This window comes from Scyliorhinus torazame, chromosome 14 (assembly GCF_047496885.1).
Source record: "Scyliorhinus torazame isolate Kashiwa2021f chromosome 14, sScyTor2.1, whole genome shotgun sequence".
NCBI lineage: Eukaryota > Metazoa > Chordata > Chondrichthyes > Carcharhiniformes > Scyliorhinidae > Scyliorhinus > Scyliorhinus torazame.
In genome coordinates this window covers 219,751,877-219,775,006 of record NC_092720.1, presented here as the reverse complement: position 1 = coordinate 219,775,006, position 23,130 = coordinate 219,751,877, and the positions used below count along the sequence as shown (strand labels likewise).

The 23,130-nt window shown below is 61.4% G+C and overlaps 1 protein-coding gene across 1 annotated transcript in view; it reads right to left on the bottom strand.

Moving 5' to 3' along the window:
• Nucleotides 1-3,023: 3,023 nt before the first annotated feature.
• Nucleotides 3,024-23,130, bottom strand: part of LOC140389174 (uncharacterized) — a 169,390-nt gene continuing 149,283 nt past the window's right edge. The window contains exon 16 of the mRNA XM_072473335.1: nt 3,024-3,604. Within this exon, the coding sequence (XP_072329436.1) occupies nt 3,024-3,604 (581 nt within the window). The remainder of the gene's footprint in view (nt 3,605-23,130) is intronic.

The following is a 23,130-nucleotide window of genomic DNA, read 5'->3' as shown; positions in this document are numbered from 1 at the left end:
GGAGTTTTGATGGAGGCAGCCTATCCTTCCCACCCGAAGCCCAATCCTGATCATTTTGGGGCTTCGCCCATGCCCGGGAACTGCTCCCACCAGCCTAAACATTGAGGCTGGGCAAGAAATGACCTGTGAGTGGCCAATGATTGTGGGGAGTGGAAGGGAGGGAGGGGGGGAGGGAGGGGGTCTGGGAAATTCCACCCATGGTCACCATTACTGAAACAGACTTTTAATTCCAGATTGAATTTAATCATCAATTCAATTTAAATTCCACCAACTGCGATGGTGGGATTTGAACCCATGGCCCAGAGCATTAGTCTGAGCCACTGGATTATTCATTGAGCGGCGCAGTGGTTGGCACTGCTGCCTCACAGCGCCAGGGACACATCTGGGGCCCGTATCCCTCTATTCCCATCCTCTTCATGTACTTGTCACAACGTCCCTTAAACACAATGTGGTTTACTGTTAACTTCCCTCTGAAACGGTCCAGCAAGCCACTCAGTTCAAGGGAAGTTAGGGATGAGAAACAAACGCTGCCTGGCCACATCCCATAAAATAAGTTTCAAAAAATCTTTCCAGAAATTATCAGAAAGAAAATACACAAAATAAAAATTGAAAATAAAATAACACATATCTGATTGAGCAGCTCCAGTTAATATAACCACTGTGGCATCCAACTTTCTTCTGAATTTACACGTACTTTACAGCCAGGATTCTCTGCTCTCTCCCCTCAGGGGGGCCTGAGGAGGTGGCGGGAGTGAGGTGTGAATTTATTGGATGGGATTCCCTCCAGATTCCCACCCATCCCGACCCTGCAGTGATTTCACACTGGGTTGGACAGAACCTCAGACAGGAAACCTGCCCTTGCCCCAATTAATGGCCACTTCAGGGCAGTTTTACGTCCAACCTCAACTTTTAGACTGGCAGGCGGATGCCAGCCCAGGGTGGGGGAAACCCGGAAACAAGGAATTAAGGAATGTTAACTCTCGTCGGGGAGTGTGGAGGAGGCAGTGTCTCCTTCAGAACCCCAATTCTGCGGTCACCTCCCCACCTTGAGGCCTGATGACCTCTGGACCTCTCTATCCTCTGGCCCATCCCCAAGACCCTGATTTCCCCTTTGATGACCACCCAGGCCTCCCCTACCCTCCCCGCACTGGGACCCCTTTCACTTGCCTGCGTCTGCCAGAACATGGTGGCAGCTCAGAGCAGGTGGGTGTCAATGGCAAAGCCAGCATTTGTTGTCCATCCCTAATATCTACACAGACTAATGGAGCCACTCACTGACACAAACAGGAATGCTCCCTTCGCTAGTTATTGTCAGTAAAGTCAACAGAATCGTCTCCCCAAAAAGAAACAACTGTGTTCTAGCACCACCAGGTGGCCAAAGTCAGTAATGCAGAGAAAATAAATCTGTGGAGTCCCGATCTCAGCCAGCGGGTGGCAGTGTTGCTCCATGCAAAATAGGATTTTTACTTCAAGAACGTTTTAATTTATTTATCTGAATAAAGATCAAAACACAGGAACTCTGGAGAGATATCATCAGATATTAGTGACTGAAATCCTGAACCCACCTTTGGAGCTGGAAATGAAGGTGTGTGAACTAATTGACCATTGAAATTAATTTGGGGGCCTGAATAACATAAAGATTCTGAGAAATTACTGAGTTAAAGATAAATCCATAGACAGCTTGTGGTTTTAGGTTTACTGTTTTCCTGACAAGTAATGATGTTGCATCAAGTAAACTATATACAATCTAACAATTTGATCTGTTGTAATAAAAACAAAATACTGTGAATGCTGGAATTCATCTGAAAAAGATTCATATTCCACTCGAGTCGTTAACTCTGATTCTCTCTCCACAGACTGGACCTGCTGAACATTTTTCCAGAACTTTCTGTTTTTATTATTAATTTGATCTGCTGGTTAATTGAACAGGGAAACATGTTGTTCCAGTCTCACCAGGAGCTGCTGCACTGGTTTTTGAAAAATTAATTTTATAGCTGCAATACCATTCTCAGCCAGGGAGAGGTGGTGTTGTGCTGCGAGTGGGAAGTTCAGGCTGATGTTTATTTCTCCTCCTTTGTTTCTGATCCAATTCTCTTTCAGTTGTGAAGAAAGGTCCTGCCTGAATTGTCTGATCAGCGATTAAGCATTTTGAGTTGTTGGTATTCCTGCCAGTACCAGGTATCCAGCAGCAGGTGGCGATACCGAGCTGTACAACTTCACTGATCTTTGTACAGCTCGACATCACCATCGTGTGGCTGAACGTGGCACTACAATGAACTGCAAGGGAAAGTTCAAGATACTTAATTTACTTATTTTAATGCTCTGACATTTCTATTTGTATTGTTTTTATTTACATTCTGATTGGGATTTTACAATTTGGAAATTAAATGACACATTTCGTGCCAACCTGTTGTCAATAGTGGTTTCTGGGTTGGAGACCTTGGGCGAGTGCCGTTCAGGACTCGTCTCCACAAATGGGGACCAGATGGAACAGCACTTGTGAGGTGTCCCAGGGATTGGAGACCCCCAGTGCATCCCATATTAGCAGGGTGGCGCCCTGGCATTGCTGTTGCCACCTGGGCACTTCCAACCTGGCACCCTGGTAGTGCCACCTGGGTGCCAAGCTGGAACTGCCATGGTGCCGTGTGGCACTGTCAGCTGGGAGGGGCATTGCAGGCTGGCACTGCTGGTTGCCATTTTTACATGGTGGTGATTGGGCCTGGGGGGTGCCCTGTACAGGAGGGAGGGGGCAGTGGCCCCTTACAGTGAGTTGGGGCATCGGAGGGTTCAGAGATCACATCGGGGGGGGGTCATGAGTGATCGGGACGCCATGAGGAGTTCCAGCGAGCGGAGCTGCTCAGTGTAGAAAATGAGGCTGAGTGCGGCACCGTCGGGGAAATCCCCACTGAGGCCCCCCAGCTACCCGGATGGGTGTAAAAAAAAATAGTGGTTTCTGACTCCTGACCTCTGACCTCTGCCACGAATCACAGGGTCAAGCCACTGTGACATCAGGGATGACATAACTACCCGAGGCCCCGCCCCTTTCCCAGATCCGGATCAGAACCGGAGCAGATTCTCAGCCATTTGTTAACATCCCGAGTCCAGAAGAAAGGATAAAGTTTCTCAGTGAATTTATTCCCAGTGAAGGTGTGGAGATGGGACTTGGTGTCCACGTTGTAAAATGAAACTGTCCCAGACTCATAACTGAGATAAACTCCCACCTTCCCGGGGATCTGACCGACACGGAGACGGGATCGAGGAGAGGAATTTGTATAAAACTGATCATCAACCCGCCCAATGGTCCAGAATCCAGTCTCTGGGATCAAACTGACCCAGTCCTTCATCTCCACAGATTCTGCGGCTACTCCCAGACTCCAGTCCCGATTCCCCGTCACCTCCACCTCCCAGTAATGTCTCCCCAATGTGAATCCCTCTGATCCCAGCACACAGAGCCAGTGTGTAAACCTCTTCCTGGTGTCAGGGAGACTCCTCTGGGTCCGGGTCCGTCTCAAACTCTTCAGATCCTCAGACACCTCGAGCTGGGGATTCGCTGTTTCCACATCCAGGGTCACAGAGACTGGGAGAAAAAACAGAAAATTAGAGACTCACTGGGGATCGGGGAGAGACTCACTGAGGATCGAGGGAGAAACTCACTGGGGATCGGGGAGAGACTCACTGGGGATCGGGGAGAGACTCACTGGGGATCGGGGAGAGACTCACTGGGGATCAGGGCGAGACTCACTGGGGATCGGGGAGAGACTCACTGGGGATCGGGGAGAGACTCACTGGGGATCAGGGGGAGACTCACTAGGGATCGGGGGGGAGACTCACTGGGGATCGGGGGAGAGACTCACTGGGGATCGGGGAGAGACTCACTGGGGATCGGGGAGTGACTCACTGGGGATCGGGGGCGAGAGACTCACTGGGGATCGAGGGAGAGACTCACTGGGGATCGGGGGGAGAGACTCACTGGGGATAGGGGGAGAGACTCACTGGGGATCGGGGAGAGACTCACTGGGGATCGGGGGGAGAGACTCACTGGGGATCGGGGGAGAGACTCACTGGGGATCGGGGGGAGAGACTCACGGGATGGGGGAGAGACTCACTGGGGATCGGGGGAGACTCACTGGGGATCGGGGGGAGAGACTCACTGGGGATCGGAGCAGACTCACTGGGGATCGGGGGAGAGACTCACTGGGGTTCGGGGGGAGAGACTCACTGGGGATAGGGGGAGAGACTCACTGGGGATCGGGGAGAGACTCACTGGGGATCGGGGGGTGAGACTCACTGGGGATCGGGGGAGAGACTCACTGGGGATCGGGGGGAGAGACTCACGGGATGGGGGAGAGACTCACTGGGGATCGGGGGAGACTCACTGGGGATCGGGGGAGAGACTCACTGGGGATCGGGGGGGACTCACTGGGGCTCGGGGGAGAGACTCACTGGGGATCGGGGAGAGACTCACTGGGGAATGGGGAGAGACTCACTGGGGATCGGGGGGAGAGACTCATTGGGGATCGGGGGAGAGACTCACTGGGCATCGGGGGGAGAGACTCACTGGGGATCGGGGAGAGACTCACTGGGGATCGGGGGAGAGACTCACTGGGGATCTGGGGAGACTCACTGGGGGTCGGGGGGTGAGTCTCACTGGGGATCGGGGGAGACTCACTGGGGATCGGGGGGGAGACTCACTGGAGATCGGGGGAGACTCACTGGGGATCGGGGGGAGACTCACTGGGGATCGGGGAGCGACTCACTGGGGATCTGGGAGAGACTCACTGGGGATCGGGGGGGAGACTCACTGGGGATCGGGGAGAGACTCACTGGGGATCAGGGCGAGACTCACTGGGGATCGGGGAGAGACTCACTGGGGATCAGGGGGAGACTCACTGGGGATCGGGGGGAGACTCACTGGGGATCGGGGGAGAGACTCACTGGGGATCGGGGAGAGACTCACTGGGGATCGGGGAGAGACTCACTGGGGATCAGGGGGGAGAGACTCACTGGGGATCGGGGGAGAGACTCACTGGGGATCGGGGGGAGAGACTCACTGGGGATAGGGGGAGAGACTCACTGGGGATCGGGGAGAGACTCACTGGGTATCGGGGGGAGAGACTCACTGGGGATCGGGGGAGAGACTCACTGGGGATCGGGGAGAGACTCACTGGGGATCAGGGGGAGACTCACTGGGGATCGGGGGGGAGACTCACTGGGGATCGGGGGAGAGACTCACTGGGGATCGGGGAGAGACTCACTGGGGATAGGGGAGAGACTCACTGGGGATCGGGGGGGAGAGACTCACTGGGGATCGAGGGAGAGACTCACTGGGGATCGGGGGGAGAGACTCACTGGGGATAGGGGGAGAGACTCACTGGGGATCGGGGAGAGACTCACTGGGGATCGGGGGGAGAGACTCACTGGGGATCGGGGGAGAGACTCACTGGGGATCGGGGGGAGAGACTCACGGGATGGGGGAGAGACTCACTGGGGATCGGGGGAGACTCACTGGGGATCGGGGGGAGAGACTCACTGGGGATCGGAGGAGACTCACTGGGGATCGGGGGAGAGACTCACTGGGGTTCGGGGGGAGAGACTCACTGGGGATAGGAGGAGAGACTCACTGGGGATCGGGGAGAGACTCACTGGGGATCGGGGGGTGAGACTCACTGGGGATCGGGGGAGAGACTCACTGGGGATCGGGGGGAGAGACTCACGGGATGGGGGAGAGACTCACTGGGGATCGGGGGAGACTCACTGGGGATCAGGGGGAGAGACTCACTGGGGATCGGGGGGGGACTCACTGGGGCTCGGGGGAGAGACTCACTGGGGATCGGGGAGAGATTCACTGGGGAATGGGGAGAGACTCACTGGGGATCGGGGGGAGAGACTCATTGGGGATCGGGGGAGAGACTCACTGGGCATCGGGGGGAGAGACTCACTGGGGATCGGTGAGAGACTCACTGGGGATCGGGGGAGAGACTCACTGGGGATCTGGGGAGACTCACTGGGGGTCGGGGGGTGAGTCTCACTGGGGATCGGGGGAGACTCACTGGGGATCGGGGAGGAGACTCACTGGAGATCGGGGGAGACTCACTGGGGATCGGGGGGAGACTCACTGGGGATCGGGGAGCGACTCACTGGGGATCTGGGAGAGACTCACTGGGGATCGGGGGGGAGACTCACTGGGGATCGGGGAGAGACTCACTGGGGATCAGGGCGAGACTCACTGGGGATCGGGGAGAGACTCACTGGGGATCAGGGGGAGACTCACTGGGGATCGGGGGGAGACTCACTGGGGATCGGGGGAGAGACTCACTGGGGATCGGGGAGAGACTCACTGGGGATCGGGGAGAGACTCACTGTGGATCGGGGGGGAGAGACTCACTGGGGATCGGGGGAGAGACTCACTGGGGATCGGGGGGAGAGACTCACTGGGGATAGGGGGAGAGACTCACTGGGGATCGGGGAGAGACTCACTGGGTATCGGGGGGAGAGACTCACTGGGGATCGGGGGAGAGACTCACTGGGGATCGGGGGGAGAGACTCACGGGATGGGGGAGAGACTCACTGGGGATCGGGGGAGACTCACTGGGGATCGGGGGGAGAGACTCACTGGGGATCGGAGGAGACTCACTGGGGGTCGGGGGAGAGACTCACTGGGGTTCGGGGGGAGAAACTCACTGGGGATCGGGGGAGACTCACTGGGGATCGGGGGGAGACTCACTGGGGATCAGGGAGAGAGACTCACTGGGGGTCGGGGGAGAGACTCACTGGGGATCGGGGAGAGACTCACTGGGGATCGGGGGAGAGACTCACTGGGGTTCGGGGGAGACTCACTGGGGATCAGGGGGTGAGACTCACTGGGGATCGGTGGGGGGACTCACTGGGGCTCGGGGGAGAGACTCACTGGGGATCGGGGGGAGAGACTCATTGGGGATCGGGGGAGAGACTCACTGGGCATCGGGGGGAGAGACTCACTGGGGATCGGGGAGAGACTCACTGGGGATCGGGGGAGAGACTCACTGGGGATCTGGGGAGACTCACTGGGGACCGGTGGGGATCTCACTGGGGATCGGAGGAGAGACTCACTGGGGATCAGGGCGAGACTCACTGGGGATCGGGGAGAGACTCACTGGGGATCAGGGGGAGAGACTCACTGGGGATCGGGGGAGAGACTCACTGGGGATCGGGGGGAGAGACTCACGGGATGGGGGAGAGACTCACTGGGGATCGGGGGAGACTCACTGGGGATCGGGGGGAGAGACTCACTGGGGATCGGGGGAGACTCACTGGGGATCGGGGGGAGAGACTCACTGGGGATCGGAGGAGACTCACTGGGGATCGGGGGAGAGACTCACTGGGGTTCGGGGGGAGAGACTCACTGGGGATAGGAGGAGAGACTCACTGGGGATCGGGGAGAGACTCACTGGGGATCGGGGGGTGAGACTCACTGGGGATCGGGGGAGAGACTCATTGGGGATCGGGGGGAGAGACTCACGGGATGGGGGAGAGACTCACTGGGGATCGGGGGAGACTCACTGGGGATCGGGGGGAGAGACTCCCTGGGGATCGGGGAGAGACTCACTGGGGATCGGGGGGTGAGACTCACTGGGGATCGGGGGAGAGACTCACTGGGGATCGGGGGGAGAGACTCACGGGATGGGGGAGAGACTCACTGGGGATCGGGGGAGACTCACTGGGGATCGGGGGGAGAGACTCACTGGGGATCGGGGGGGGGACTCACTGGGGCTCGGGGGAGAGACTCACTGGGGATCGGGGAGAGACTCACTGGGGAATGGGGAGAGACTCACTGGGGATCGGGGGGAGAGACTCATTGGGGATCGGGGGAGAGACTCACTGGGCATCGGGGGGAGAGACTCACTGGGGATCGGGGAGAGACTCACTGGGGATCGGGGGAGAGACTCACTGGGGATCTGGGGAGACTCACTGGGGGTCGGGGGGTGAGTCTCACTGGGGATCGGGGGAGACTCACTGGGGATCGGGGGGGAGACTCACTGGAGATCGGGGGAGACTCACTGGGGATCGGGGGGAGACTCACTGGGGATCGGGGAGCGACTCACTGGGGATCTGGGAGAGACTCACTGGGGATCGGGGGGGAGACTCACTGGGGATCGGGGAGAGACTCACTGGGGATCAGGGCGAGACTCACTGGGGATCGGGGAGAGACTCACTGGGGATCAGGGGGAGACTCACTGGGGATCGGGGGAGACTCACTGGGGATCGGGGGAGAGACTCACTGGGGATCGGGGAGAGACTCACTGGGGATCGGGGAGAGACTCACTGTGGATCGGGGGGGAGAGACTCACTGGGGATCGGGGAGAGACTCACTGGGGACCGGGGGGGAGACTCACTGGGGATCGGGGAGAGACTCACTGGGGATCGGGGGGGAGACTCACTGGGGATCGGGGAGAGACTCACTGGGGATCAGGGCGAGACTCACTGGGGATCGGGGAGAGACTCACTGGGGATCAGGGGGAGACTCACTGGGGATCGGGGGAGACTCACTGGGGATCGGGGGAGAGACTCACTGGGGATCGGGGAGAGACTCACTGGGGATCGGGGGGAGACTCACTGGGGACCGGGGGGAGACTCACTGGGGATCGGGGGGAGACTCACTGGGGACCGGTGGGGATCTCACTGGGGATCGGAGGAGAGACTCACTGGGGATCAGGGCGAGACTCACTGGGGATCGGGGAGAGACTCACTGGGGATCGGAGGAGACTCACTGGGGGTCGGGGGAGAGACTCACTGGGGTTCGGGGGGAGAAACTCACTGGGGATCGGGGGAGACTCACTGGGGATCGGGGGGAGACTCACTGGGGATCAGGGAGAGAGACTCACTGGGGATCGGGGGAGAGACTCACTGGGGATCGGGGAGAGACTCACTGGGGATCGGGGGAGAGATTCACTGGGGTTCGGGGGAGACTCACTGGGGATCAGGGGGTGAGACTCACTGGGGATCGGTGGGGGGACTCACTGGGGCTCGGGGGAGAGACTCACTGGGGATCGGGGGGAGAGACTCATTGGGGATCGGGGGAGAGACTCACTGGGCATCGGGGGGAGAGACTCACTGGGGATCGGGGAGAGACTCACTGGGGATCGGGGGAGAGACTCACTGGGGATCTGGGGAGACTCACTGGGGGTCGGGGGGTGAGTCTCACTGGGGATCGGGGGAGACTCACTGGGGATCGGGGGGGAGACTCACTGGAGATCGGGGGAGACTCACTGGGGATCGGGGGGAGACTCACTGGGGATCGGGGGGGGGAGACTCACTGGGGATCGGGGGAGAGACTCACTGGGGATCGGGGAGAGACTCACTAGGGAATGGGGAGAGACTCACTGGGCATCGGGGGGAGAGACTCACTGGGGATCGGGGGAGAGACTCACTGGGCATCGGGGTAGACTCACTGGGGATCGGGGGAGAGAATCACTGGGGATCGGGGAGGGACTCACTGGGCATCGAGGGAGACTCACTGGGGATCGGGGAGAGACTAACTGGGGATCGTGGGTGGACACTCACTGGGCATCGGGGGAGACTCACTGGGGATCGGGGGGAGACTCACTGGGGATCAGGGAGGAGACTCACTGGGGACCGGGGGGAGACTCACTGGGGACCGGGGGGAGACTCACTGGGGATCGGGGGGAGACTCACTGGGGACCGGTGGGGATCTCACTGGGGATCGGAGGAGAGACTCACTGGGGATCAGGGCGAGACTCACTGGGGATCGGGGAGAGACTCACTGGGGATCAGGGGGAGACTCACTGGGGATCGGGGGGAGACTCACTGGGGATCGGGGAGAGACTCACTGGGGATCGGGGAGAGACTCACTGTGGATCGGGGGGGAGAGACTCACTGGGGATCGGGGGAGAGACTCACTGGGGATCGGGGGGAGAGACTCACTGGGGATAGGGGGAGAGACTCACTGGGGATCGGGGAGAGACTCACTGGGTATCGGGGGGAGAGACTCACTGGGGATCGGGGGAGAGACTCACTGGGGTTCGGGGGGAGAGACTCACGGGATGGGGGAGAGACTCACTGGGGATCGGGGGAGACTCACTGGGGATCGGGGGGAGAGACTCACTGGGGATCGGAGGAGACTCACTGGGGGTCGGGGGAGAGACTCACTGGGGTTCGGGGGAGAAACTCACTGGGGATCGGGGGAGACTCACTGGGGATCGGGGGGAGACTCACTGGGGATCAGGGAGAGAGACTCACTGGGGGTCGGGGGAGAGACTCACTGGGGATCGGGGAGAGACTCACTGGGGATCGGGTGAGAGACTCACTGGGGTTCGGGGGAGACTCACTGGGGATCAGGGGGTGAGGCTCACTGGGGATCGGTGGGGGGACTCACTGGGGCTCGGGGGAGAGACTCACTGGGGATCGGGGGGAGAGACTCATTGGGGATCGGGGGAGAGACTCACTGGGCATCGGGGGGAGAGACTCACTGGGGATCGGGGAGAGACTCACTGGGGATCGGGGGAGAGACTCACTGGGGATCTGGGGAGACTCACTGGGGGTCGGGGGGTGAGTCTCACTGGGGATCGGGGGAGACTCACTGGGGATCGGGGGGGAGACTCACTGGAGATCGGGGGAGACTCACTGGGGATCGGGGGGAGACTCACTGGGGATCGGGGGGAGACTCACTGGGGATCGGGGGGGGAGACTCACTGGGGATCGGGGGAGAGACTCACTGGGGATCGGGGAGAGACTCACTAGGGAATGGGGAGAGACTCACTGGGCATCGGGGGGAGAGACTCACTGGGGATCGGGGGAGAGACTCACTGGGCATCGGGGTAGACTCACTGGGGATCGGGGGAGAGAATCACTGGGGATCGGGGAGGGACTCACTGGGCATCGAGGGAGACTCACTGGGGATCGGGGAGAGACTAACTGGGGATCGTGGGTGGACACTCACTGGGCATCGGGGGAGACTCACTGGGGATCGGGGGGAGACTCACTGGGGATCAGGGAGGAGACTCACTGGGGACCGGGGGGAGACTCACTGGGGACCGGGGGGAGACTCACTGGGGATCGGGGGGAGACTCACTGGGGACCGGTGGGGATCTCACTGGGGATCGGAGGAGAGACTCACTGGGGATCGGGGGAGGGACTCACTGGGGATCGGACGAGAGAGTCACTGGGGATCGGACGAGAGAGTCACTGGGGATCGGGGAGGAGACTCACTGGGGATCGGGGGGAGACGCACTGGGGATCGGGGAGAGAGACTCACTGCGGATCAGGGGAGAGACTCACTGGAGTTCGGGGGAGACTCACTGGGGATCAGGTGGTGCGACTCACTGGGGATCGGGGGGGGAGACTCACTGGGGATCGGGGGAGAGACTCACTGGGGATCGGGGAGAGACTCACTGGGGAATGGGGAGAGACTCACTGGGCATCGGGGGGAGAGACTCACTGGGGATCGGGGGAGAGACTCACTGGGCATCGGGGTAGACTCACTGGGGATCGGGGGAGAGAATCACTTGGGATCGGGGAGGGACTCACTGGGCATCGAGGGAGACTCACTGGGGATCGGGGAGATACTCACTGGGGATCGGGGGTGGACACTCACTGGGGATCAGGGGAGAGACTCACTGGGCATCGGGGGAGACTCACTGGGGATCGGGGGGAGACTCACTGTGGACCGGGGAGGAGACTCACTGGGGACCGGGGGGAGACTCACTGGGGATCGGGGGGAGACTCACTGGGGACCGGTGGAGGTCTCACTGGGGTTCGGGGAGTGACTCACTGGGGACTGGAGGAGCGACTCACTGGGGATCGGGGGAGGGCCTCACTGGGGATCGGACGAGAGAGTCACTGGGGATCGGGGAGGAGACTCACTGGGGATCGGGGAGAGACGCACTGGGGATCGGGGGAGAGACTCACTGGCGATCGGGGGAGAGACTCACTGGGGATCGGGGGAGAGACTCACTGGGGTTCGGGGGAGAGACTCACTGGGGATCGGGGAGATACTCACTGGGGATCGGGGAGAGACTCACTGGGGATCGGGGGGGAGAATCACTGGGGATTGGGGAGGAGACTCACTGGGGATCGGGGGGAGACTCACTGGCGATCGGGGGGAGACTCACTGGGGATCGGGGGAGAGACTCACTGGGTATCGGGGAGAGATTCACTGGGGATCGGGGAGGAGACTCACTGGGGATCGGGGAGAGACGCACTGGGGATCGGGGGAGAGACTCACTGGGGATCGGGGCTGAGACTCTCTGGGGATCGGGGGAGAGACTCACTGGGGATCGGGGAGAGACTCACTTGGGATCGGGGGGAGACTCACTGGGGATCGGGGGGAGACTCACTGGGGATCGGGGAGAGAGACTCACTGCGGATCAGGGGAGAGACTCACTGGGGATCGGGGAGAGACTCACTGGGGATCGGGGGAGAGACTCACTGGGGTTCGGGGGAGACTCACTGGGGATCAGGGGGTGCGACTCACTGGGGAACGGGGGGGGAGACTCACTGGGGATCGGGGGAGAGACTCACAGTGGATCGGGGAGAGACTCACTGGGGATTGGGGAGAGACTCACTGGGCATCGGGGGGAGAGACTCACTGGGCATCGGGGTAGACTCACTGGGGATCGGGGGAGAGAATCACTGGGGATCGGGGAGGGACTCACTGGGCATCGAGGGAGACTCACTGGGGATCGGGGAGAGACGCACTGGGGATCGGGGGAGAGACTCACTGGGGGTCGGGGGGTGAGTCTCACAGGGGATCGGGGGAGATTCACTGGGGATCGGGGGGGGGGACTCACTGGGGATCGGGGAGACTCACTGGGGATCGGGGGGAGACTCACTGGGGATCGGGGAGAGAGACTCACTGCGGATCAGGGGATAGACTCACCGGGGATCGGGGAGCGACTCACTGGGGATCGGGGGAGAGACTCACTGGAGTTCGGGGGAGACTCACTGGGGATCAGGGGGTGCGGCTCGCTGGGGATCGGGGGGGGAGACTCACTGGGGATCGGGGAAGAGACTCACTGGGGATCGGGGAGAGACTCACTGGGTAATGGGGAGAGACTCACTGGGCATCGGGGGGAGAGACTCACTGGGGATCGGGGGAGAGACTCACTGGGCATCGGGGTAGACTCACTGGGGATCGGGGGTGGACACTCACTGGGCATCGGGGGAGACTCACTGGGGATCGGGGGAGACTCTCTGGGGACCGGGGAGGAGACTTACTGGGGACCGGGGGAAGACTCACTGGGGATCGGGGGGAGACTCACTGGGGACCGCTGGGGGTCTCACTGGGGATCGGCAGAGACTCACTGGGGATCGTGGGAGGGACTCACTGGGGATCGGACGAGAGAGTCACTGGGGATCGGACGAGAGAGTCACTGGGGATCGGGGAGGAGACTCACTCGGGATCGGGGAGAGACGCACTGGGGATCGGGGGAGAGACTCACTGGGGATCGGGGGAGAGACTCACTGGGGATCGGGGGAGAGAGTCACTGGGGATCGGGGAGAGACTCACTGGGGATCGGGGGGAGACTCACTGGGGATCGGGGAGAGAGACTCACTGCGGATCAGGGGAGAGACTCACTGGGGATCGGGGAGAGACTCACTGGGGATCGGGGGAGAGACTCACTGGGGTTCGGGGGAGACTCACTGGGGATCGGGGGGGGAGACTCACTGGGGATCGGGGGAGAGACTCACTGGGGATCGGGGAGAGACTCACTGGGGAATGGGGAGAGACTCACTGGGCATCGGGGGGAGAGACTCACTGGGGACGGGGGAGAGACTCACTGGGCATCGGGGTAGACTCACTGGGGATCGGGGGAGAGAATCACTTGGGATCGGGGAGGGACTCACTGGGCATCGAGGGAGACTCACTGGGGATCGGGGAGAGACTAACTGGGGATCGTGGGTGGACACTCACTGGGCATCGGGGGAGACTCACTGGGGATCGGGGGGAGACTCGCTGGGGATCAGGGAGGAGACTCACTGGGGACCGGGGGGAGACTCACTGGGGACCGGGGGGAGACTCACTGGGGATCGGGGGGAGACTCACTGGGGACCGGTGGGGATCTCACTGGGGATCGGAGGAGAGACTCACTGGGGATCAGGGCGAGACTCACTGGGGATCGGGGAGAGACGCACTGGGGATCAGGGGGAGACTCACTGGGGATCGGGGAGAGACTCACTGGGGATCGGGGAGAGACTCACTGGGGATCGGGGAGAGACTCACTGTGGATCGGGGGGGAGAGACTCACTGGGGATCGGGGGAGAGACTCACTGGGGATCGGGGGGAGAGACTCACTGGGGATAGGGGGAGAGACTCACTGGGGATCGGGGAGAGACTCACTGGGTATCGGGGGGAGAGACTCACTGGGGATCGGGGGAGAGACTCACTGGGGATCGGGGGGAGAGACTCACGGGATGGGGGAGAGACTCACTGGGGATCGGGGGAGACTCACTGGGGATCGGGGGGAGAGACTCACTGGGGATCGGAGGAGACTCACTGGGGGTCGGGGGAGAGACTCACTGGGGTTCGGGGGGAGAAACTCACTGGGGATCGGGGGAGACTCACTGGGGTTCGGGGGGAGACTCACTGGGGATCAGGGAGAGAGACTCACTGGGGGTCGGGCGAGAGACTCACTGGTGATCGGGGAGAGACTCACTGGGGATCGGGTGAGAGACTCACTGGGGTTCGGGGGAGACTCACTGGGGATCAGGGGGTGAGACTCACTGGGGATCGGTGGGGGGACTCACTGGGGCTCGGGGGAGAGACTCACTGGGGATCGGGGGGAGAGACTCATTGGGGATCGGGGGAGAGACTCACTGGGCATCGGGGGGAGAGACTCACTGGGGATCGGGGAGAGACTCACTGGGGATCGGGGGAGAGACTCACTGGGGATCTGGGGAGACTCACTGGGGGTCGGGGGGTGAGTCTCACTGGGGATCGGGGGAGACTCACTGGGGATCGGGGGGGAGACTCATTGGAGATCGGGGGAGACTCACTGGGGATCGGGGGGAGACTCACTGGGGATCGGGGGGAGACTCACTGGGGATCGGGGGGGGAGACTCACTGGGGATCGGGGGAGAGACTCACTGGGGATCGGGGAGAGACTCACTAGGGAATGGGGAGAGACTCACTGGGCATCGGGGGGAGAGACTCACTGGGGATCGGGGGAGAGACTCACTGGGCATCGGGGTAGACTCACTGGGGATCGGGGGAGAGAATCACTGGGGATCGGGGAGGGACTCACTGGGCATCGAGGGAGACTCACTGGGGATCGGGGAGAGACTAACTGGGGATCGTGGGTGGACACTCACTGGGCATCGGGGGAGACTCACTGGGGATCGGGGGGAGACTCACTGGGGATCAGGGAGGGGACTCACTGGGGACCGGGGGGAGACTCACTGGGGACCGGGGGGAGACTCACTGGGGATCGGGGGGAGACTCACTGGGGACCGGTGGGGATCTCACTGGGGATCGGAGGAGAGACTCACTGGGGATCGGGGGAGTGACTCACTGGGGATCGGACGAGAGAGTCACTGGGGATCGGACGAGAGAGTCACTGGGGATCGGGGAGGAGACTCACTGGGGATCGGGGGGAGACGCACTGGGGATCGGGGAGAGAGACTCACTGCGGATCAGGGGAGAGACTCACTGGGGATCGGGAGAGAGACTCACTGGAGTTCGGGGGAGACTCACTGGGGATCAGGTGGTGCGACTCACTGGGGATCGGGGGGGGAGACTCACTGGGGATCGGGGGAGAGACTCACTGGGGATCGGGGAGAGACTCACTGGGGAATGGGGAGAGACTCACTGGGCATCGGGGGGAGAGACTCACTGGGGATCGGGGGAGAGACTCACTGGGCATCGGGGTAGACTCACTGGGGATCGGGGGAGAGAATCACTTGGGATCGGGGAGGGACTCACTGGGCATCGAGGGAGACTCACTGGGGATCGGGGAGATACTCACTGGGGATCGGGGGTGGACACTCACTGGGGATCAGGGGAGAGACTCACTGGGGATCGGGGGAGACTCACTGGGGATCGGGGGGAGACTCACTGGGGACCGGGGAGGAGACTCACTGGGGACCGGGGGGAGACTCACTGGGGATCGGGGGGAGACTCACTGGGGACCGGTGGAGGTCTCACTGGGGTTCGGGGAGTGACTCACTGGGGACTGGAGGAGCGACTCACTGGGGATCGGGGGAGGGCCTCACTGGGGATCGGACGAGAGAGTCACTGGGGATCGGGGAGGAGACTCACTGGGGATCGGGGAGAGACGCACTGGGGATCGGGGGAGAGACTCACTGGCGATCGGGGGAGAGACTCACTGGGGATCGGGGGAGAGACTCACTGGGGTTCGGGGGAGAGACTCACTGGGGATCGGGGAGATACTCACTGGGGATCGGGGAGAGACTCACTGGGGATCGGGGGGGAGAATCACTGGGGATTGGGGAGGAGACTCACTGGGGATCGGGGGGAGACTCACTGGCGATCGGGGGGAGACTCACTGGGGATCGGGGGAGAGACTCACTGGGTATCGGGGAGAGATTCACTGGGGATCGGGGAGGAGACTCACTGGGGATCGGGGAGAGACGCACTGGGGATCGGGGGAGAGACTCACTGGGGATCGGGGGAGAGACTCACTGGGGATCGGGGCTGAGACTCTCTGGGGATCGGGGGAGAGACTCACTGGGGATCGGGGAGAGACTCACTGGGGATCGGGGGGAGACTCACTGGGGATCGGGGGGAGACTCACTGGGGATCGGGGAGAGAGACTCACTGCGGATCAGGGGAGAGACTCACTGGGGATCGGGGAGAGACTCACTGGGGATCGGGGGAGAGACTCACTGGGGTTCGGGGGAGACTCACTGGGGATCAGGGGGTGCGACTCACTGGGGAACGGGGGGGGAGACTCACTGGGGATCGGGGGAGAGACTCACAGTGGATCGGGGAGAGACTCACTGGGGATTGGGGAGAGACTCACTGGGCATCGGGGGGAGAGACTCACTGGGCATCGGGGTAGACTCACTGGGGATCGGGGGAGAGAATCACTGGGGATCGGGGAGGGACTCACTGGGCATCGAGGGAGACTCACTGGGGATCGGGGAGAGACGCACTGGGGATCGGGGGAGAGACTCACTGGGGGTCGGGGGGTGAGTCTCACAGGGGATCGGGGGAGACTCACTGGGGATCGGGGGGGAGACTCACTGGGGATCGGGGAGACTCACTGGGGATCGGGGGGAGACTCACTGGGGATCGGGGAGAGAGACTCACTGCGGATCAGGGGATAGACTCACCGGGGATCGGGGAGCGACTCACTGGGGATCGGGGGAGAGACTCACTGGAGTTCGGGGGAGACTCACTGGGGATCAGGGGGTGCGGCTCGCTGGGGATCGGGGGGGGAGACTCACTGGGGATCGGGGGAGAGACTCACTGGGGATCGGGGAGAGACTCACTGGGTAATGGGGAGAGACTCACTGGGGATCGGGGGGGAGACTCACTGGAGATCGGGGGAGACTCACTGGGGATCGGGGGGAGACTCACTGGGGATCGGGGGGAGACTCACTGGGGATCGGGGGGGGAGACTCACTGGGGATCGGGGGAGAGACTCACTGGGGATCGGGGAGAGACTCACTAGGGAATGGGGAGAGACTCACTGGGCATCGGGGGGAGAGACTCACTGGGGATCGGGGGAGAGACTCACTGGGCATCGGGGTAGACTCACTGGGGATCGGGGGAGAGAATCACTGGGGATCGGGGAGGGACTCACTGGGCATCGAGGGAGACTCACTGGGGATCGGGGAGAGACTAACTGGGGATCGTGGGTGGACACTCACTGGGCATCGGGGGAGACTCACTGGGGATCGGGGGGAGACTCACTGGGGATCAGGGAGGAGACTCACTGGGGACCGGGGGGAGACTCACTGGGGACCGGGGGGAGACTCACTGGGGATCGGGGGGAGACTCACTGGGGACCGGTGGGGATCTCACTGGGGATCGGAGGAGAGACTCACTGGGGATCGGGGGAGGGACTCACTGGGGATCGGACGAGAGAGTCACTGGGGATCGGACGAGAGAGTCACTGGGGATCGGGGAGGAGACTCACTGGGGATCGGGGGGAGACGCACTGGGGATCGGGGAGAGAGACTCACTGCGGATCAGGGGAGAGACTCACTGGGGATCGGGAGAGAGACTCACTGGAGTTCGGGGGAGACTCACTGGGGATCAGGTGGTGCGACTCACTGGGGATCGGGGGGGGAGACTCACTGGGGATCGGGGGAGAGACTCACTGGGGATCGGGGAGAGACTCACTGGGGAATGGGGAGAGACTCACTGGGCATCGGGGGGAGAGACTCACTGGGGATCGGGGGAGAGACTCACTGGGCATCGGGGTAGACTCACTGGGGATCGGGGGAGAGAATCACTTGGGATCGGGGAGGGACTCACTGGGCATCGAGGGAGACTCACTGGGGATCGGGGAGATACTCACTGGGGATCGGGGGTGGACACTCACTGGGGATCAGGGGAGAGACTCACTGGGCATCGGGGGAGACTCACTGGGGATCGGGGGGAGACTCACTGGGGACCGGGGAGGAGACTCACTGGGGACCGGGGGGAGACTCACTGGGGATCGGGGGGAGACTCACTGGGGACCGGTGGAGGTCTCACTGGGGTTCGGGGAGTGACTCACTGGGGACTGGAGGAGCGACTCACTGGGGATCGGGGGAGGGCCTCACTGGGGATCGGACGAGAGAGTCACTGGGGATCGGGGAGGAGACTCACTGGGGATCGGGGAGAGACGCACTGGGGATCGGGGGAGAGACTCACTGGCGATCGGGGGAGAGACTCACTGGGGATCGGGGGAGAGACTCACTGGGGTTCGGGGGAGAGACTCACTGGGGATCGGGGAGATACTCACTGGGGATCGGGGAGAGACTCACTGGGGATCGGGGGGGAGAATCACTGGGGATTGGGGAGGAGACTCACTGGGGATCGGGGGGAGACTCACTGGCGATCGGGGGGAGACTCACTGGGGATCGGGGGAGAGACTCACTGGGTATCGGGGAGTGATTCACTGGGGATCGGGGAGGAGACTCACTGGGGATCGGGGAGAGACGCACTGGGGATCGGGGGAGAGACTCACTGGGGATCGGGGCTGAGACTCTCTGGGGATCGGGGGAGAGACTCACTGGGGATCGGGGAGAGATTCACTGGGGATCGGGGGGAGACTCACTGGGGATCGGGGGGAGACTCACTGGGGATCGGGGAGAGAGACTCACTGCGGATCAGGGGAGAGACTCACTGGGGATCGGGGAGAGACTCACTGGGGATCGGGGGAGAGACTCACTGGGGTTCGGGGGAGACTCACTGGGGATCAGGGGGTGCGACTCACTGGGGAACGGGGGGGGAGACTCACTGGGGATCGGGGGAGAGACTCACAGTGGATCGGGGAGAGACTCACTGGGGATTGGGGAGAGACTCACTGGGCATCGGGGGGAGAGACTCACTGGGCATCGGGGTAGACTCACTGGGGATCGGGGGAGAGAATCACTGGGGATCGGGGAGGGACTCACTGGGCATCGAGGGAGACTCACTGGGGATCGGGGAGAGACGCACTGGGGATCGGGGGAGAGACTCACTGGGGGTCGGGGGGTGAGTCTCACAGGGGATCGGGGGAGACTCACTGGGGATCGGGGGGGAGACTCACTGGGGATCGGGGAGACTCACTGGGGATCGGGGGGAGACTCACTGGGGATCGGGGAGAGAGACTCACTGCGGATCAGGGGATAGACTCACCGGGGATCGGGGAGCGACTCACTGGGGATCGGGGGAGAGACTCACTGGAGTTCGGGGGAGACTCACTGGGGATCAGGGGGTGCGGCTCGCTGGGGATCGGGGGGGGAGACTCACTGGGGATCGGGGGAGAGACTCACTGGGGATCGGGGAGAGACTCACTGGGTAATGGGGAGAGACTCACTGGGCATCGGGGGGAGAGACTCACTGGGGATCGGGGGAGAGACTCACTGGGCATCGGGGTAGACTCACTGGGGATCGGGGGTGGACACTCACTGGGCATCGGGGGAGACTCACTGGGGATCGGGGGAGACTCTCTGGGGACCGGGGAGGAGACTTACTGGGGACCGGGGGAAGACTCACTGGGGATCGGGGGGAGACTCACTGGGGACCGCTGGGGGTCTCACTGGGGATCGGCAGAGACTCACTGGGGATCGGGGGAGGGACTCACTGGGGATCGGACGAGAGAGTCACTGGGGATCGGACGAGAGAGTCACTGGGGATCGGGGAGGAGACTCACTGGGGATCGGGGAGAGACGCACTGGGGATCGGGGGAGAGACTCACTGGGGATCGGGGGAGAGACTCACTGGGGATCGGGGGAGAGAGTCACTGGGGATCGGGGAGAGACTCACTGGGGATCGGGGGGAGACTCACTGGGGATCGGGGAGAGAGACTCACTGCGGATCAGGGGAGAGACTCACTGGGGATCGGGGAGAGACTCACTGGGGATCGGGGGAGAGACTCACTGGGGTTCGGGGGAGACTCACTGGGGATCGGGGGGGGAGACTCACTGGGGATCGGGGGAGAGACTCACTGGGGATCGGGGAGAGACTCACTGGGGAATGGGGAGAGACTCACTGGGCATCGGGGGGAGAGACTCACTGGGGACGGGGGAGAGACTCACTGGGCATCGGGGTAGACTCACTGGGGATCGGGGGAGAGAATCACTTGGGATCGGGGAGGGACTCACTGGGCATCGAGGGAGACTCACTGGGGATCAGGGAGAGACTCAATTGGGGATCGGGGGTGGACACTCACTGGGGATCAGGGGAGAGACTCACTGGGCATCGGGGGAGACTCACTGGGGATCGGGGGGAGACTCACTGGGGACCGGGGAGGAGACTCACTGGGGACCGGGGGGATACTCACTGGGGATCGGGGGGGAGACTCACTGAGGATCGGGGAGAGACTCACTGGGGATCGGGGGGGAGACTCACTGGGGATTGGGGAGGAGACTCACTGGGGATCGGGGGGGAGACTCACTGGCGATAGGGGGAGACTCACTGGGGATCGGGGGAGAGACTCACTGGGGATCGGGGAGAGACTCACTGGGGTTCGGGGGGAGACTCACTGGGGATCGGGGAGAGACTCACTGGAGATCGGGGGGGAGACTCACTGGGGATCGGGGGGATAATCATTGGGGATCGGGGAGAGACTCACTGGGGATCAGGGGGAGACTCACTGGAGATCGGGGGGGAGACTCACTGGGGATCGGGGGGATAATCATTGGGGATCGGGGAGAGACTCACTGGGGATCGGGGGGGGAGACTCACTGGGGATCAGGGGAGAGACTCACTGGGGATCGGGGAGAGACTCACTGGGGATCTGGGAGAGACTCACTGGGGATCGGGGGAGAGACTCACTGGGGATCGGGGGAGAGACTCACTGGGGATCGGGGAGAGACTCACTGGGGTTCGGGGGGAGACTCACTGGTGATCGGGGTGAGACTCACTGGGGATCGGCGAGAGACTCACTGCGGATCAGGGGAGAGACTCACTGGGGATCGGGGAGAGACTCACTGGGGATCGGGGGAGAGACTCACTGGGGTTCGGGGGAGACTCACTGGGGATCAGGGTGTGCGACTCACTGGGGATCGGGGGGGGAGACTCACTGGGGATCGGGGGAGAGACTCACTGGGGATCGGGGAGAGACTCACTGGGGAATGGGGAGAGACTCACCGGACATCGGGGGGAGAGACTCACTGGGGATCGGGGGAGAGACTCACTGGGGATCGGGGGAGAGTCACTGGGGATCGGGGAGAGACTATGTGTGCGTGTGTGTAACTGTGTGTGTGTGTAACTGTGTGTGTAACTGTGAGAGTGTAACTGTGTGTGTGTGTAACTGTGTGTCTGTGTAACTGTGTCTGTGTAACCGTGTGTGTGTGCGTGTGTGGGGGGGTTTACTGTGTATGTGTGTGTGCAACTGTGTGTGTGTAACTGTGTGTGTAAGTGTGTGTGTGTGTGTGTAACTGTGTGTGTGAAACTGTGTGTATAACTGTGTGTGTGTGTGTGTAACTGTGTGGGTGTGTGTGTGTGAAACTGTGTGTGTGTGTAACTGTGTGTGCGTGTAACTGTGTGTGCGTTTGTGTGTAACTGTATATGTGTATAACTGTGTGTGTGCGTGTAACTGTGTGCGTGTAACTGTCTGTGTGTCCGTAACTGTGTGTATGAGTGTGTGTAACTGTGTGTGTGTGTGTAACTGTGTGTGTGTGTAACTGTGTGTGTGTAACTGCATGTGTGTAACTGTGTGTGTAACTGTGTGTAACTGTGTGTGTGGGTGTGTGTAACTGTGTGTGTAACTGTGTGTGTGTAACTGTGCGTGAAACTGTGTGTGTGCGTAACTGTGTGTGTGTGTAACTGTGTGTGTGTAACTGTGTGTGTTACTGTGTGTGTGTGTGTAACTGTGTGTGTGTCGGTGTGTGTGTAACTGCGTGTGTGTTGGTGTGCGTGTAACTGTGTGTGTGTAACTGTGTGCATGTGTGTGTAACTGTGTGTGTAACTGTGTGTGTGTGTAACTTTGTGTGTGTAACTGTGTGTGTGTCTAACTGTGTGTATGTAACTGTGTGCATGTAACTGTGTCTGTAACTGTGTGTGTGTGTGTCTAACTGTGTGTGTGTGTAACTGTGTGTGTGTGTGTAACTGTGCGTGTGTGTGTGTGTGTAACTGTGTGTGTGTGTAACTGTGTGTGTGTGTGTAAAACTGGGGTGTGGGTGACATCATCAAAATAAACTAATCTCTTCACAAATTTAGATGAAGATCTCAACACCGAGATATTTCCGTTCTGCTCCGTGGAAACAAATAATGCGGATTCTCCGCTTCACGGCACCGGAAGTGCGATCGGGCGGAGAATCGGGCGTAATGCACAAATCGAGGTTTGTGCCCGGCACTGATTCCGCGCCAGGCTCCAGTCCCTCCCTGGCGGTGAAATCAAAGTTTGTGCCCTGCAGCGGGCCCATGTAACACCCTCATTTACATAGATTTAAATCTAATCAGCGGATTGGACACAGTATGCTCCGCCCTTCCACGATGCTCCGCCCCTCTCTGGCAGAAGTCTCGCGGGTGTG